This window comes from Acomys minous, assembly GCF_964271855.1.
Source record: "Acomys minous genome assembly, chromosome: 1".
Lineage (NCBI taxonomy): Eukaryota > Metazoa > Chordata > Mammalia > Rodentia > Muridae > Acomys > Acomys minous.
Window position 1 is genome coordinate 141276814 of NC_140483.1, and position 17897 is coordinate 141294710.

General features: G+C 44.0%; 1 protein-coding gene and 1 pseudogene across 4 annotated transcripts; one reads left to right on the top strand and one right to left on the bottom strand.

The window, feature by feature from the left end:
• The first annotated feature begins 1530 nt into the window (after positions 1-1530).
• On the top strand, positions 1531-16864 carry CGA (glycoprotein hormones, alpha polypeptide). 3 transcript variants are annotated; one of them, XM_084784694.1, is made up of 6 exons: positions 1531-1886; positions 6427-6558; positions 7132-7296; positions 13388-13494; positions 14850-15034; positions 16583-16864. In XM_084784694.1, exons 4-6 carry the CDS (start codon positions 13395-13397, stop codon positions 16658-16660), a joined length of 363 nt encoding a protein of 120 aa, XP_084640820.1. In that variant the 5' UTR covers positions 1531-1886; positions 6427-6558; positions 7132-7296; positions 13388-13394; the 3' UTR covers positions 16661-16864. The 3 variants fall into 3 exon arrangements, with proteins under 3 accessions (XP_084640820.1, XP_084640821.1, XP_084640819.1); XM_084784695.1 differs by lacking the exon at positions 6427-6558; XM_084784693.1 differs by lacking the exons at positions 1531-1886; positions 6427-6558; positions 7132-7296 and having other exon boundaries at positions 13209-13494.
• On the bottom strand, positions 1559-13264 carry LOC311606799 (transmembrane protein 11, mitochondrial-like; annotated as a pseudogene). Its single transcript has 3 exons — positions 13258-13264; positions 10439-11068; positions 1559-1914 (listed from the first exon to the last, which is right to left on the bottom strand). The product of its transcript is annotated as a transmembrane protein 11, mitochondrial-like (transcript).
• Positions 16865-17897: the final 1033 nt, after the last annotated feature.

The window sequence follows — 17897 nt, forward strand, 5'->3', positions numbered from 1 at the left end:
TCCTGTCTTTGCTTGGTGCTTGTAGACACTGTACCCTCCTTGATGATGATTTTAACTTTGCAGTTTGCTTGCCCAGGTTATATATTTCAGGTATTGAAGTCAAGTTGTAGGATTCCAGTGGAAAAAATATAAAAATATGTGGTTAGCCAACTCAACAGTAACTCCAAGGACTGTAAGATATCAAAGATGAGGGGAATTCTTTCCCCCCTCCCCCCTAATTCTTGTACTGGAAGGAAAAAGTGTGTGTGTGCTGGGAGGGATATGCCAAAGTAAAATATGCTTGAATGACGGATATTTATTTATTTAGTAGTGGTAGTGGTGGTTTTCCTTTTTTTCTTTTTTTGGGTTTTCGAGACAGGGTTTCTCTTGTAGCCCTGGATGTCCTGGACTCGCTTTGTAGTCCAGGCTGGCCTCGAACTCACAGAGATCCGCCTGTCTCTACATCCCAAGTGCTGGGATTAAAGGCGTGCGCCACCACCATGCCCGGCTGAATGAGGGATTTTAAATAATTACTTAGGGCTGAAGTGTAGACAGTGGTGAAGTGCATGCCTGAGACCCTGGTAACAGGGTTGAGGGGGGGAGGATTACCTAAAAATGTCATTCGCGTTTTCAGGCCATGATTCTCTTATAGCTAAAGAATCTGGATTCGGAGCTGGAGAGATAGACTCTTGCTAAGAGCACTGACTGCTTTTCCAGAGGAGCCGGTTTCAACGTCGAGCACCCACGGGGCATATATCCTGAGGCTCTTCCTGGCCAGCCTATCTTCTGCCTACACATGGCCAAGCACATTTTGTGCCGTTGGGGCAACCAAGCTTGTTTACAGAAGTGAAAACATGTGACTTGTTATCTTACATGAACAACAGCCCCCAGCACTCCAGGCAACTTTATCTGTCCTATGGCAGGTGGGGTTTACAGGTTAACTTTAGCCCTCCTAATTCCTTTCTCCCTAGTTCTGCGTCCCTTCCTCATTTTATGTATGCAAAAAGATGTCATTTTCGGAAAGGGGTGAGCAGTATCAATAGCACTCAAAATTTAGCAGGCAGTAGCTGCTGTGAGAAAATTAGAGCAGGATAAAAATTATCCATCTTGAAGAGACAGTTCCACGCTTTAAGAGTAACTGGCACTTGCAATACCTACAATGTAACAAGTGGTCTTCTATGAAAATGCATGTAGATTTCTGGGTTTGGTTGCAGAGGCCAATATGCTCGCCACCCAAAAGATGGAGGCAAAAAGGTTAGGAGCGTTAAGTCACCCTTTGCAGCAGGTTCAAGGCCAGGTTTCTGGAGGGAAGCGCTACAGACAGTATTTCGACCCAGCGATGCTGTTTATGGGCGTGGTGTAACGAGAGAGACTCCCAAGAGCGACACCCCAGGCGCCACCAGTTACACTTCCGGCACTTGGGCGGAAGGGTCGGTCGTGCTTCCCGTAGCCGAGCCAGCTTCCCGGGGTCTGCGGGCTGCTTCCCTGGTCTAGCTAACGCACACGCGCGCGCACACACACACACACACACACTCTCCAGGAATTCCTAGACTGCAGGCCTGAAGACTGGAGCGGGGACCTATGGTGCCTGCTGCGCGTGGGCAGCGCAGGTCGCCTGGCTCCGGCCGCGGCCTCGCTCCTCCCCAGCCGCGTCTGCACCTCGGAGCAACTCCAGCTGCCTCAGGGTGGAGTGGCCTGGTGGCCGTGGGGCTCCCGAGACTGTCGCCCGCAGGGCGCGCCGCCTCCCGAGCCCGCCCGGAGGCGCAGCGGAGGCCCGGCTGGTTGGGATGCTGGCCCGGCAGGACCTGACCTGCTTCCTCCAAAGATCTGAGCTGCACCCAGATGCACGAACCCGCAGCCTGTGGACGTGAAGGATTAGCGTCTGTCTGGAGTGGACCCAAGAAAAAGTATGGGATCTGTGCTGAAACCCATCTGCTAAAAAAACAAAAAGCAAAAAACCGCATGACACTTTTTCAGAGAAGACATTTTTAGTCCTTAGGGTTTTTTTTCTTTCATGGGGTGAAAGAGAGGGAAGATAGATTTTTGTTATATGTCTAGATTCTTTTTCTTTTTTTCTTTTTCCTTATGAAGAAAAAGCCAAATGGAAAACGAGGAGTAACAATTATTTCAAGGAAAATTTAAAAGAATGAATCATAGAGTTTTTTGAGGTCGGCTCACTTTGTAGCCCGTGCTTGATTACAAACCCACTGACAGAAAATGATTTTATTACTTTCCCTCCAGCCCTTCACCACCACACGTACTGTGTGCAGTACTAAGGCTCTGGCAACCAACCATACTCTAGATGCTGTACCTTCTTAACCAAAATCAACGCAATCATAAAATAAAGCGAAACAGCCTTGGAAACAGGCTCTATAAAGTATCTTTGAAGTGATGTGCAGCATTTCTCCAAAGAAGCAAAGGGCAATATGGGAAATATTTTTTCCTTTCCTTCTACCCTCTTTGCTCTGCCCACTCTGCCCGCCCTGCTTGCCCTGTGCACACTCTCTATTAAGCAGGAGCCACACTCCCAGCCTTATAGTTCTAAATTCTAATTTGACATCATTCATCTCGTCAGGAATATGTAATTTCAGTGTTGTAGCATTTGGGTTTTTAAAAATAAAAATAGTAATGTTGGGATGAAATAAACTTAGACATGCACAGGTCTCTCTTCTCATTTTAGGAAATCAAATTTTGTTGATTTACCTGACTCTTTTAGACCAGTTGGTTCTCAATCTCCCTAATGCTGTGACTCTTCAAATACAGTTCTTCATGTTGTGGTGATCCCCAAATACTCAATTATTCTGTTGCTTTTTGTTTTGTTTTAGTGTGTGTGTGTGTGTGTGTGTGTGTGTGTGTGTGTGTGTGTGTTGTTTTTTGTTTTGTAGACCAGGCTGGCCTCGAACTCACAGTGATCCACCTCCCTCTGCCTCCCAAGTGCTGGGACTAAAGGCGTGTGCCACACCTGGCTTACAAGTGTTTTCCAAAGACAGGATAGCTGCTCAGTTTGATGTATTCTGGAACTTCATTCCTCTGCCAGAGCAGCAAATGCCCTTGACTGCTGCACCATCTCTCCAGCTTCTGTTTGCCACTGTCTCTTACACTGTAGCTCATTAAAGGATAACATCTTTCTTAGAGGGGGCAGGGGAGGGGCAGGGGGAGGGAGAGAGGGAGGAAAAGGGAGACAGAGACAGAGACAAAGACAGACAGAGAGAGAGAGAGGTGTGCAGGTGTCCAGAGACCAGAAGTGGCAGGATTCCCTGAAGATGGAGCTTCAGGTGCTAGTGAGGCGCCTGAGGAGGATGTTAGGAGCTGAGTCAGGTCCTCTGCAAGAGCAGGAAGCACTCTTAACTGATGACTCATCCCTCCAGGCCGTGACCTCAGTTTTGTTTTGTTTTGTTTTGTTCTTTTTCTTTTTCTTTCTTTCTTTTTTTTTTTTTTTTTTTTTTTTTTTTTTTTTTTTTTTTGCGAGACAGGGTTTCTCTGTGTAGCCTTGGCTGTCCTGGACTCTCTTTGTAGACCAGGCTGGCCTCGAACTCACAGTGATCCGCCTGCCTCTGCCTCCCGAGCGCTGGGATTAAAGGCGTGCGCCACCATGCCCGGCGTTTTTTTCTTTTTCGAGACAGGGTTTCTCTGGTAGCCCTGTCTGCCCTGGACTTACTTTGTAGATCAGGTTATTGTTTTTTTATTTTATTTTTTTTAGAACTTTATTTTTTTTATTTTTATTTTTTTACTTTATTAGTTATTGTGGTTATTGTGATTGTTACTTAGAGCTGTCTTTTTTTTTTTTTTTTTTTGTTCCTATGAGAAAAGGTTTCTCTTGTAGCCTTGGCTGTCCTGGACTTGCTTTGTAGACCAGGCTGGCCTCAATCTCACAAAGATCTGCCTGCCTCTGCCTCCTGAGTGCTAGGATTAAAGACGTGTATCACCTCACCTGGCCACAGGGTCTTTTCTTTGTGACCTCAAACTTATATCTAACAGTATATAATTTTTGGTTTTTTTTTTTAATAGACAGCCATAGGTAAGAAGTTGCTTTGAGCCTCAAAAGCAAGTTTGAACTTGGGACTTTTGAACAGGGTGGAGAATGTGAAAGCCTATGAGAACTTTTAAAATTGGACTAAATTCATTCTGCAATTCTGGTATAGCCATAAGATTTTGAAGGCGGGACGTGGAATATAGTTGTTCATGGCTGTTCAGGAGATTAATACCCTTCGTAAGCTCATGGGTTCTAACGACTTTTCCTCCATCGGCCATGTTATCTGGAGAGATTTTGGAAGTTTTAAGATATGGGACCTCACTGAAGAGAGCTCCCCGCTGAGGGCAAGCTTTGAGAATCTGTAGCCTCTCTCCACAGTCTTGTGCACTCTTTCTGCTTCCTTCATGTATGTTAAAGTGTGTTCAGCTGTTTTCAGGTGCTAGCTGGCTGCTGCTGCTGCTGCTGCGCGCCTTTCTTGCCATGTTATGCGGAGATTACTCAGATCACAAGACACCCACCCCCCCCCCAAAAAAAAGACCACCAGGACTCGATACCAATGCAACAAACACAGGGTCCTGTATTACTGGCTCAGAGCTTCGGATCACCATCCTTCCTGACGCAGCAGGATAGGAGAATGATACCGGAGCTTCAAGGGCAATGGGTTTATAAGGAAAAACTGTGATTAGGGGTTGGGGTCACAGGGAAGCAAGGACCAAACCATACCCGTGGCAGGGGGCGAGGGGTGGGTAGGTCGTGAGTCTCAGGAACACAGTCCTTTAGGCAGGCTGGGTGGGGACAGGATCTCCAGGGAAAATTGTGAGGCTCAGGAATGCAGACCTCCCAGCAGGTTGGGTCCAGGAGGCTGAATCTCCAGGGATCCTTGGGTGTTAATTGTATCTTCTGGAGAGTGCTGGCAGGTTTAGTTTATGGCAGTATGTGCTCTTTCCCAGAATGCAGGAAGTAGTGGAATAACCTCAGGACAACTTTCTCACAGACCATGGCATTAATTGTAGACTATAAATTACATACAGAATATGGTATTACTTTTGCCCATACAGTCACAGACTCTTCCTCTAGGGCCATAGGACAAAATAAACTCTTCCTTCAAGCGGCTTTTGGCTATGGTGCTATCACAGCAGCAGAGAGTTCCCGATACATCTGTGTGTGTCTGGGAATTTGTTGGAATAGGAACTGGCCTTGGAAGGGGTGCCGTTGATAGTTGCCAGAGGCATATAAACTTACTAAATTATTCAGAGTCGTACAGAGCTGCAGGCTAGAGGCCTGGGGTGCTAGGTGCGTTCTTAGGATAGAGATGCACGTGTCCAGTACGTGTAGGTGAGGGATATGTGTTGACAAAATCACACCTAGAAGGGGAATATGTGTGTAGCCTGAGCTAAGTGGCTCCAGGTCGCTAAGCTATTCCCTGTGCTTGCCCTGCCTCAATCTGAAGCAAGACACTGTAGCTGGGATCCTTTCTTAAGAAGATATCTTGGCTTTGGACTGTCTTTGTTTGGACTTCTTTTCTATAACACCACTAAGAAACACAACCTTGGGCTGGTGAGATGGCTCAAGTGGGTTTAAAAGTACCTGACCCACAAGCAGGACAACCTGAGCTCGATGGCCCAAAGTCAGGACCCACAGAAAGTGGAAGCCCTGACCTCACAAAGTTATTCTCTGACCTACACACACACAGTGGAACTTGTCACACACATACACACACACACACACACACACACACACACACACACACACAAAGTTAAGTTTATTTGAATTATTTATTTTTGTTTATTTGTGTGTGTTCCAAAGTTAATTTTAAAATAAATTCTAAGATTCTGAATCCATTCAACAAAGTAAAATGAAGTTTTGTTTTGTTTTGTTAGTGTTCTGAGACAGGGTTTCTTTGTGCAGTCTTAGCTGTCCCAGACTCACTTTGTAGACCAGGCTGGCCTTGAACTCACAGCGATTTGCCTGCCTCTGCCTCCCAAGCGCTGGCATTAAAGCCACCACTGTCCAGTGGCTTCACTTATTTTTTCCCAAAGTTTAATTTAAAAATTTTTTTTAAATTATGTAATGTCTTTGGGTTCACATACATGAGTGCAGGTGCCGTGGTAGTCATACGTATTGACTCCTCATGTTGCTGGAGTTATATGTGAGCTTCTCGATCTGGCATGAAATTGGGGTCCTCTGAAAGATCAGTACATGTTCTTTTTTTTTTAAGATTTATTTATTTATTATTATGTATATAGTGCTCTGCCTGCATGTACACTGGCAAGTCAGAAGACGGCATCAGACCTCATTATAGATGGTTATGAGCCACCATGTGGTTGCTGGGACTTGAACTCAGGACCTCTGGGAGAGCAGTCAGTGCTCTTAACCTCTGAGCCATCTTTCCAGCCCTCAGTACATGTTCTTAACCACTGAGCCACCTCTCTACTCCCCTGATAAAAGTTGCTTTGTTTTTTAATAATTCTTAGGCTGCTGGGCTGGAGAGATGGCTCAGTGGTTAAGAGCGCCACCTGCTTTTCCAGAGGTCCTGAGTTCAATTCCCAGCAACCACATGGTGGTTCATAACCATCTATAATGAGATCTGATGCCCTCTTCTGCAGGTAAAGTACTCATATACAATAAATTAATTAATTAAAAATAATTCTTAGGCTGCTTTATGAGACTGTATAGAGCGCGCGTGTGCACATACACACACACACACACACACACACACACACACACACACACCTGACATGTGTACTGAGTACTAGTCAGTCCTTCTCAGGGTCACCTCATACCTTTCCATATATCTTTATTAAATCCAATTTTAAAAATTGAAGCAATTGCTTTGTCTTTCTATTTCCTGTTGTAATAATGTAATCCTGAGAGTGTCTTCCTCCTGCTTTATGAAAATAGCAGGTACTTAGCTAATTAAATGTGCTACTCTTAGAGCCTGTTTATTTTAAAAGTGTCAACTTTCAGGATGTTTTGTGTAAGCCTCAGTAAAATTACGTAGAAAACAACCAAATGCTCTCTTCTCATAAGCTGTCCTTGAGGTCACCGCTACCTGAAAATGGCTAAAAACAAAACTTATCTGAGGAGTGCAACATGATAAGGTCAAATTGATGTCATGGTAATTACGTGAAGTGCCATCCAATCACTGGGCAGACTTTCCTGTTGATCCCTGGGCTCAGGTGCAGGTGGAAACGTGCACCGTGAATCACTCTGCTGGTTTATAAAGGACAGAGGGAGACTTGGCAAAGTGCAGTTACTGAGCGACCAGGAGACAGAGCTACAGTTCCTCTCCAGATCTGCAGTCAACTGCCCACAGCACATCCCTCAAAAACGTCCAGAAGAAGGTAATGGGATGAAATCATTTGGGGGCATTTTAATTAAGGAGTAAAAATACTTGAGGCCACAGGGAGGACTTTTCCGTGTAACTTTTAGTAAGAAAAGAATTAGGCATTCATTAGTTTTCTTTAGGGTGCTCGCGCTTTGAGCTGGGAGGAGGTCTGTAAAATTGTAGTACGCGATCATGGCTAAATAACATCCTACATAGCAGAAGCCAGAAAACAAGATGCTAGAGTGTCTGTCAAAACCTGAAATGTTTTCTCAAGGACCATTGCATGACATTGGAAGGGCATTCATTTTGAGTGGCTTTCAGAGACCAGACAGAGCAAGTAGACGTTATATAAGTAGGCTGATACTACTTTATTATCATTTTAGATGATGTCTAACTGACTTTTCAAATTAGCTATCAACAAAAGAGCTCACGTGCTCACTGAATTAACCACACCTTCTAATATATTTGGAATAAATTATTTAGTATTTTTAATTATATCACTAGCACTTGAGCATTTTAATTTTCTTTTTTTATAAAATTCTATAAAAACGATAGTTGGGAGCATTTTGCCAGTCACTAATGATGACCTTGTAGAGATAAATTACTTTCCAAGTCTGAGCGGGTGGTTCTGATGAGCTTTTGGAAACTTTTTCCCAGCCACCTTCTAATTGGCATATTGTGTGAGTACTACACATTCTCGGATCCAACCAACCTCAAATTCAATAGAAGTTAAAATTTGTCAATTCAATTATTCCATGAGCAATAAAGTATAGCAGGTATTTACGTAACACTTTCATTCTTTTAAATGTTGCCAGTAATCAAGAGATAAAGTACAAAGGAAGAGGTGTATAGGTTGTGTACAAATATGTGGTATTATAGAAGGTTCTCGAACATCCAATGATTTGGTATCAGAGGGGGCCCTGGGAACCAACCCCACACAGATACTGAGCAATGGTTGTAGTTTTATTTGTGTTAGCAGTATTGAACTAGTGATTGGTTGGTAAACTGAAAATAGAAAATAAAATGAGCACTCTTGTTCTTCTTGCTCAAATAGGATTTGGGTACCAGTGAAGGGTGGCAGATCTAAAGGCTGTGAAGAGTGACTTGGGTATGCAAAAGAGCTGTTGCACCTCAATAGGACTCTTTGTTTTTTGAAACAAACAAGGTTTCTCTGTGTAGCCTTGACTGTCCTGGACTCATTTTGTAGACCAGGCTGGCCTCGAACTCATAGAGATCCACCTGCCTCTACCTCCGGAGTGCTGGGATGAAAGGTGTGCAACACCACGCCCAGCTTTGATATGACTTTTTGTTTCAAGATATTTAACATTAAAAGAAAAATTTGGTTTTTGGACACAGATTAGTTAATGTTGTTCAGACTGGCCTGGAACTTGCCACACAGCCAAAGACAACCTTGGACTCCTGATAATCTTTTCTCTACCTTTCAAATGCTAGGGTTACAGGTAGAGTGAAATGTTTTTTAAAGATTTATTTGTTGTTTACACAGTAGTCTGCCCTCAGGTGTGCCTGCAGGCCAGAATCTCACCAGATCTCATTCCAGATGGTTGTGAGCCACCATGTGGTTGCTGGGAATTGAACTCAGGACCTTTGGATGAACATCCAGTGCTCTTAACCTCTGAGCCATCTCCCCAGCCCGAAGACAAGAGAATCCGTTTGTATTTCTGAAGATTTCTCTTAAGTAGTTATTTGAGGAACTAGTGCAATGGCTCAGCAGTGAAGAGCACTTACTGCTCTTTCAAAGGATTCAGGGGAGGTTTCCAGAACCTTCGATGGGTGGCTCTTTCTAGGGAATCTGATAACCTCTTCTGGACTTTGAGGTCACCTGCAAGTATTGGTGCACACAGAGACAACAGGGTGCACACACACACACACACACACACACACACACACACACACACACACAAAAGATGATTGCTTGATATACATCTGAGTGTGGTGATGTACTTCCATTATCATGTAGCCAGTCCAAGCTACAAACCAAGACCTTATCTCAAAACCAAAGACTGCCGAGTGTGGTGGAGCACGCCTTTCATCCCAGCACTGGGGAGGGAGAGGCTGGCAGGGCTCTGTGAGCTCTAGGCCAGTCTCATCTACAAAGTGAGTCCAGGACAGCCAAGGCTATACAGAGAAACCCTGTCTCGGGGCAAGGGTGGGGGTGGGGGGCAGGGGCCAGTAAGACCAAGACAAAACAAATAATTACTTTGGGGCCAGGAAGGTGGCTCAGCACATCAAGAAGGGTGTTGGCCATCAAGCCTGACAATGCGACCTTGACCCATGGAGCCTGCTTGATGGAAAGAGAGAACTGACTCCCAGAGATTCCCCTCTAACCTCTGTATTTATACGGGGTGGTATACTCATGCTCTACCACACAAAATAAATGTTAGCTGAAAATTATTTTCCCTAATTCTTTTTTTTTTTTTTGAGCAAGATCTTATTCTATAGCCCAGGCTGTCCTTGAACTCATACCTCAGCCTCCTGACTGCTGATATTTTAGATGGCAAAATTCTCTGATTTAATACTAATTAAATTATTCAAAATATTTGTCATTTAGTATTGCTACTACTGCTGCTGCTGCTGCTACTACTACTACTACTACTACTACTACTATTATTATTATTATTATTATTATTATTATTATTATTATTATTATTATTATTTTGTGTGTGTTGGGCATGTGCATGACAAGGTGTACGTGTGTACGTGTGGAAGCCAGAGAAAAGCTTTATGAAGTCAGTTTTCTCTTTTTACCTCTGTGTGGGTTTTAGCAGTGGAACTCAGGATGTCAAGCTTTAGCCCCAAGTGCTTGTGAGCCATCTGGCTGTCCCTTGAACTTTTTTTTTAAATTCTCATAACTTTAATGATCAATAGCTTCTAGTCGGCTTCTGAATGGCATAATTAAGCAGTATACTTAAGACACTCCCACAGGGAGTTCACACCCCTCAGAAAGTAGCGTTGGCTCCCAGCCATCTTCCACTGCCCAGTCAGACTTCCACAGCCTGGGACCCACTCCTGGGTTATGGAAATAGACCTCTTAGTGTAATGAGCTGAATAACCCCTGGCATACCCATGATCTGTTATTTTTTTTTCTTTTAAAATAACAAATATTAAACCAAACACTTTCCCAGGTGCTGTTGCCTCACGGAGAAAACCCAAAGTGTTGCTGTAGGGACCTGAGCCCTGTGGGTCCCGTGGTTCTGCTCTGTGTCCCACTCTCCTGCAGTTATAAACCTTTACAGGGTACACCAGGGTGCCCAGGGCTACTGTGTTGTGCAGTCGCTTTCTGTGCAGGTCGCTCTACTGAAGCAGCACCACCTGGTGTGGAGGAAGAGCGCATGTGCAGAGGCGGGGGTGGGGGGTAGTTTATAGGCGTCATACTCCACCTGGTACTTGCAGCAAGCGTCAAACTGCCAGATCTCATAACGTGTACAGCAGGCCATGCTCAGCACGTCAGCAGGCAGAGAGATGCATGCGAGTAATCCAGGGGCAGCGCCAATACGGTGGAGAGGCAGGCAGTGCCCACCGACACCACCGCAGTCCTGTGCAGGCAATCGCCCTCAGTGATCCAGTATGCTGTCTCCTCTCAGATCTGGAAGGGGTCTATCACAATGTACTTGTACTGGGCTTCCGGTGCCTGCTCCAGGTCGTATGCAAAGCTGGTCCTGGGCGTTCTCGCCGCTGTAGATTTCAAGCACTACATAAGCAGTCCGTGGCTAACAGGCTAACACTCTCTGGGGATCCCACACCCGGGCAGGTCCCAGAGACCCCCTTTTCTACCCGGCCATCTTGGAGACATTGAGTTTTGTTTTTGAAGATTTATTTATTTATTATGTATACAGTGTTTTGCCTGAAAAGGGCACAAGATCTCATTATAGATGGTTGTGAGCCACCATGTGGCTGTTGGGAATTGAACTCAGGACCTTTGGAAGAGCAGCCTGTGCTCTTTTTTGTTTGTTTGTTTTTGTTTGTTTGTTTTTCTTGAGACAGGGTCTCTCTGTGTATCATTGACTGTCCTGTACTCACTTTGTAGACCAGGCTGGCCTCAAACTCACAGCAATCCACCTGCCTCTGTGGTCCCCCCACCCCTACCCCCCACCCCCCAGTGCTGGGATTAAAGGTATGCGACACCACGCCTGGCACCAAATTTTTTGTTTTTTTAAGTTTCAAAATGGTTCCTTTAAACAGCAGCAATAAGCTGAGCATGGTAGCACATGCCAATGATCCCAGCGTTTGAGAGGCTGAAGGCGGAGGGCTGAGGCTGTCTTAGCTACACAGTGAGTGCTACAGAACAAAGCAAAACCCTGTGTCTGAAAACAAAACAAACAGAAACAAAAAGCTGGAAAGGAAAAGTCAGCGTATAACGTGATGGGTGTCTTGATTTTGCGGGGACACAGAGTCTTGCTCTTTAGAACAGGCTGGCATAGAAATGTGATGATGCTCTTGCCTCAGCCTCCCAAAGTCCTGGGATTGGGACTTCATGCCACCAGCAAACAGATGACAGTGTCCTAACCAGAAAACACCAGTGACAAAAGTGGCACGGCTTGATGTTTTTTAAAATCCCTTCGATGTCGGGCTGAGGAGGCCCCCTGGGTTTGATGTGCTCGACGGTCAGAATCACATCAGAGGCTGTAGGGATAATGCAAAGAACACTGTCGGATTGTTGCTAATTGTTTCCTTCTCACAGACCCGCTGAAACTGTCTAGTGTCTTCCCACTTAAGTCAAGAATAACAAGTGGTTACCTGTTGTTATACACACACACACACACACACACACACACACACACACACACACACACACGGTAGAAGTAATGACATGTAAAGTTGTGTGAGTTAGCACATACCAGGAATGCTAGTGCTAAGGAGATGAGGCAGAATCAGAAGTTCAAGGTCATCCTCAGTTATAGCATGAATTTTAGGACACTCTGGGTTACATGAACCCTATTTACTGAAAACAAACAAACAAAAAACAGAAACCAACCAACCAAAAAACGAAAAACCCTAGAAAAGTACACACCCAGCCTGGCGATGGTGGTGCACGCCTTTAATCCTAGCAGGCAGGCAGATCACTGTGAGTTCGAGGCCAGCCTGGTCTACAAAGTGAGTCCAGGATAGCCAAGGATACACAGAGAGACCCTGTCTCGGAAAACCAAAAAAAAAAAAAAAAAAGTACACACCCCATTCCAAACCCCAACTGAAAAACAAGAAAAGCTCACAAGCTATTTTCCAGAGTGCCTGTACTCTCTTAACATTTCTACCGGTGATGTCTCTCTTATACACGTTCATGTATTCAGACCAGTACTTGGCATTTCTTCGATTATATCTCTTCTGGTGATTATTGTCTTAATTTACATAGTCATACCATTAATTACACTGGGAAGGCTGAAGGATTGCTGAGAACTCACTGCTCAAGGTGGGAGAGAGAGAGTCAGAGACAGAGAGAGACAGAAAGAGAGAGACAGAGAAACAGAGACAGAGAGACAGAGTTGTTATGTCAGAAATGGGGAGGTAAGCCAGGTGGTGGTGGCACACAGCACTTGGGAGAGAGAGAGACAGGTGGATCTTTGTGAGTTCAAGGCCAGCCTGGTCTACAAAGTGAGTCCAGGCAACGAGGGTTACACAGAGAAACCCTGCCTCAAAAAAAACCAAAAAGAAGAAGAGGAAGAAGAAGGAGGAGGAGGAGGAGGAGGAGAAGGAGAAGGAGAGGAGGAGGAGGAAGAAGAGGAGAAAGGAAGGAAGGAAAGAAAGAAAAAAGAAAGAAAGAAAGAAAGAAAGAAAGAAAGAAAGAAATGGCCCTCCTCTTTCCTAAAGGGATTTGGTGCTTTTATTTACATGGTTTATGTATGTTTAGGCTATGTTGGGAGCTGAAAGCAAGGGGGCACGGCATTAATGACTATTATGAACAATAATGTTAAATTGCCTGGCTGATGGTACAAGAGAAATAGCTCAGTGGTAGAGCACTTACTTAGCATGCCCGAAGCCAGCATTGGCAGCTGAAAGAACAATCGTCCTGAAACCACGGGTATGTGTTATGACTGATGAGCTAACATGAGACTGTGCTTGTTTGTTTTGCTTTTGTCACGTGTGGTTTGCAGGGGAGCTATGGATTACGACAGAAAATACGCAGCTGTCATTCTGGTCATGTTGTCCATGTTCCTGCATATTCTTCACTCTCTTCCGGATGGAGACTTTCTTATTCAAGGTATGTGGCCAAACTCAGGCTTGCAACAAAAAGGAAAACATGTTGTTGTTTCTTTTAAATAGATGTGCATCAGCAGTCCTTAATTAATTTTTACTACCTTTCACATGTGATAAACATTCACTTCTGGGTACATATCCAGACACCTGTAGACTGTGAATACAAAATTAAATTAGGTTCAGAAAATATACAATGGAAATCTTATATTCCACATTTATTTTAGCAGCATCCTGTCATGGTCATCTGAAGTACATTCTTTATTATTCCATATCTGAGTTTTAAAGGAGAAAATCATCTGCACTCAGCTCGCTTGCTTTTCACATTTCTTCCAGATGTCAGAAAAATTTAACATTGCTCTTGCATATAAATTTTTAAAGATTTATTTATTATTTATACAATATTTGTCCACACATGTGCCTGCTCACCACAAGAAGGCACCAGATCTCAGCCGGACCGTGGTGGGGCACGCCTTTAATCCCAGCACTCGGGAGGCAGAGGCAGGCGGATCATTGTGAGTTCGAGGCCAGCCTGGTCTACAAAGTGAGTCCAGGACAGCCAAGGCTACACAGAGAGACCCTGTCTCGAAAAACCAAAAAAAAAAAAAAAAAAAAGAAGGCACCAGATCTCATTACAAGTGGTTATGAGCCACCATGTGGTTGCTGGGAATTGAACTCAGGACCTTCGGAAGAGCAGACAGTGCTCTTAACCTCTGAGCCATCTCTCCAGCCCCGCATATAAATTTTTATATCAGTTAACAAGTAAGAAAAACAAAAATCAGGTTTGTGCATTAAGTTAGTTTTCCTATATGGTTTGACCCAGCTCCTACAGTAACTGACATAACCACCAGCTTTGAAATTGGGAACTATTATTTGTTATGGTTTTTCTCTTGCTAAACGGCAATATTTCAATATGAAATTCTAAGCACAGATGCCTTTTGTAGTATCAGGCTATCTATACTCACCGTGCTTTCTTAATCCCGATGACTTTTTTTTTTCCTGCCAATATTTGGAGTTTCTATGAGGAAACCAATAGCAGGCTTGCCTCCAGAAAAACTTTCCTTTCAAAGGAATGTGTCATTTGTATCTGTCAAGCTTTTATATGCTGGGAGAGTGGGAATCCACTACAACAAACTACCTGTGCAGATATGCAGAAGTGGTTTCTCTGTGACCATAGCTACAACGATTATAAAATGATACTATATGTGAAAACTAACATGTAGACAAAAATATTTATTTCCTTTTTGTTGTTGTTGTTGTTGCCAATGCAAGAAGCATTTGTTCAGGTTGTACTCAGGGAAGAGTTGGTTTGTCTCTGAGTCCTTTCTGGGTGATCTCCTCCTCCTCTCTTCTGCTGGCTAGGCTGCCCGGAATGCAAACTCAAGGAAAACAAATACTTCTCTAAGCTGGGTGCCCCCATCTATCAATGTATGGGCTGCTGCTTCTCCAGGGCATACCCCACGCCGGCAAGGTCCAAGAGGACGATGCTGGTCCCCAAGAATATCACCTCGGAGGCCACGTGCTGTGTGGCCAAAGCGTTCACTAAGGTAAGCGCTTCCCGGCAGCCCATCGGGAGGCAGTCGTTACTCGCGGGGCTTAACGGCCAAGCTGCCTAGTGACCTTATTTGTTGCTCCTTTGAGCCGGCAACAGGTGTATTTGCCCTCTCTAATTAGAAATGGAAAATGTCAATGACCCGGAAATAGAGAGAACAGTGGTTGCCACAGTCTAAGAAGCCAGTGGGAGGCGCACGAAGGAAGGTTTGATGAGGATAACAAAACATAACATAGGCAAAGCAGGTTCTCAAGTTCTGCCGTGCAGCTCGGCAGTGACAGCTTGCCACAATTTATTACATAGACTGCGGAGAACTGGAAGAGTTCAAAGGTCAGCAGCACAAAGAAATGATACATTATGTTAGAGGAAAGAAACCGGGCTATCACCCTGGTTTGATCATAATATTTTGTATGTAGGTATCAAATGATCAAACTATGCTGGGCAGTGGTGGCGCACATCTATAATCCCAGCACTCGGGAGGCAGAGGCAGGCGGAGCGCTGTGAGTTCGAGGCCAACCAGGTCTACAAAGGGAGTTTAGGACAGCCAAGGCTACACAGAGAAACCCTGTCTGGAAAAAAAAAATAACAATAAAATAAAATTATCAAACTATACCCCATAAATATATGAAATTAATATATTCTAAAATAAAGCGTCTGGATGTAGTGGTGCGTGCCTGTAACCTCGTCATTCAGGGGTGAGGGCATCCTACGTGATCTATGTCTGCCCGGTTGGAGCTGATGGGATGGCTCAGTGGGTAGCAGAGTTTGCCGACAAGCCTAATGATCTGAGTTAGATCCCCAAGAACCAAATGATGGAAGGAGACAACAGATTCCTTCAAAGTGTCCTCTGACCACCCCCTATACACACACACACACACACACACACACACACACACACACACACACACTAACAAGTGGGAAAAGGAAGGGCCACCTAGTCTTCATGTGGGTTAGCTGGGCTAGTTTAATGTCTCAGAAGAAGAACAAGAGTAAAAACAAAACAAAACAAATAAGCAAAGTACAAAACAAAACAAAGTTTCCAAGTAACAGGAGGAACATGTGAGAGAATAATTTTTTGTTTTGTTTGTTTGTTTGTTTGTTTTCAAAACAGGGTTTCTCTGTGTAGCCTTGGCTGTCCTAGACTCCCTTTGTAGACCAGACTGGCCTCGAACTCACAGTGATCCACCTGCCTCTGCCTCCTGAATGCTGGGAATAAAGGCCTGTGCCACCGCACCTGCCTGAGGTTTGATTCTTAAGAGGTGGTGGTGGAGGATATCATAAATGGCTATTTTTTTTAAAGCTGCCTGCTTTGCCTAAGAAATACTGAAATAGTTTTTTAATTGACAGAAAGAGAGAGCTAAATAAAAAACCATAGCTTACTTTGCAATGTGAATTTCACTGTTAAGAGTGAATATATCTCCTGAAAGTGAAAATATAAAAATACCAGATATTTATTAAATTATGCTGGCTACTGTCTTATTTGACATTTTACAATTTTGTCTGTCTGTCTGTCTGTCTACCTACCTGTTTGTCTTCCCTCCAGGCCACCGTCCTGGGAAACGCCAGAGTGGAGAACCACACGGAGTGCCACTGCAGTACTTGTTACTATCACAAGTCGTAACTTTGTTGCAAAGGGCAGCGGATGCTCGCCACCTGTGGCATAGCGCTGAGTGAACCAGACCTTGGATGTGACTCAGCCATGCACCGTAGCTTTATTGCCACTTCCCTTATACGTCAGTATCACCAGCAGTCTTTTTTTATTAGGGAAAAATATAGCATTTAGCATGCTCAAAAAAGTTGGTTCCACCAGAAATAAAGCCTTTTAAGTCATCAAGCACAGAACTGTCACCTTCTTTAAAAGTAAAGCTATTTACTTTTGACAAGATCTATCAAATGGTTGAATCAGGACCAAATACACTTAGTGACCCGACACTGGAGAATCCGGCTTCCAGTTTACTTTCTGGAAGCAAGTTGTGCGTTCTGTCAGCCAGTAGCTGTTTATCAGATAATTCACTGGGGTGGGAGATAAAGGTATGAAAATTCTATTTTTACTCTATTTATTTATTTATTGGTTTTTTGAGACAGGGTTTCTCTGTGTATCCTTGGCTGACCTGGACTCACTTTGTAGACCAGGCTGGCCTTGAACTCACAGTGATCTACCTGCCTCTGCCTCCTGAGTGCTGGGATTAAAGGAGTGTACCACCATGCCTGGCCTTTTTACTCATTTTTATGTCCCCTTTACACCTCTATTTTAATACATTGTATCAAAATAGAGATATAGTATCATGATAATACCTTGCATATACTTACAGGTAAATACCCATCACAGATAAGATTAAAAAAAAAAAGTCGGGCACAGTGGCACGTGTCTCGCAGCACTAGAGGAGGCAGAAGAAAGTGGATCTCTGTGAGTTCAAGGCCAACTTGTTCTACAAAGCAAGTCCAGGATAGCCAAGACTACATAGAGAAATCTTGTCTTGAAAAAAACAAAGGCAAAATTTAAAAAATTAATTCTAAGCTAGTCATGGTGGAATGTGCATCTGCTCTCAGTACATGTGGCACTTGGTAGGTGGAGATATAGAAATTCAAGGCTAACTGGAACCACATGAGAAGCTGCCTCAAAAGCAAGACAGACAAAAAAAAAAGCAAAATAAATTAATATAAATCTCAACCATCACAAACATATCACTTTATCACTGAGTGACCAATCAGTTCCTTAGCAAACTGGTAAGCATTTCAGTTGTCATGGTAAAAGTTAAAATAGGGGCTTGAGAGATGGCTCAGAGGTTAAAAGTACTGGCTGTTCTTCCAAAGGTCCTGATTTCAATTCCCAGAAACCACATGGTGGCTCACAACCA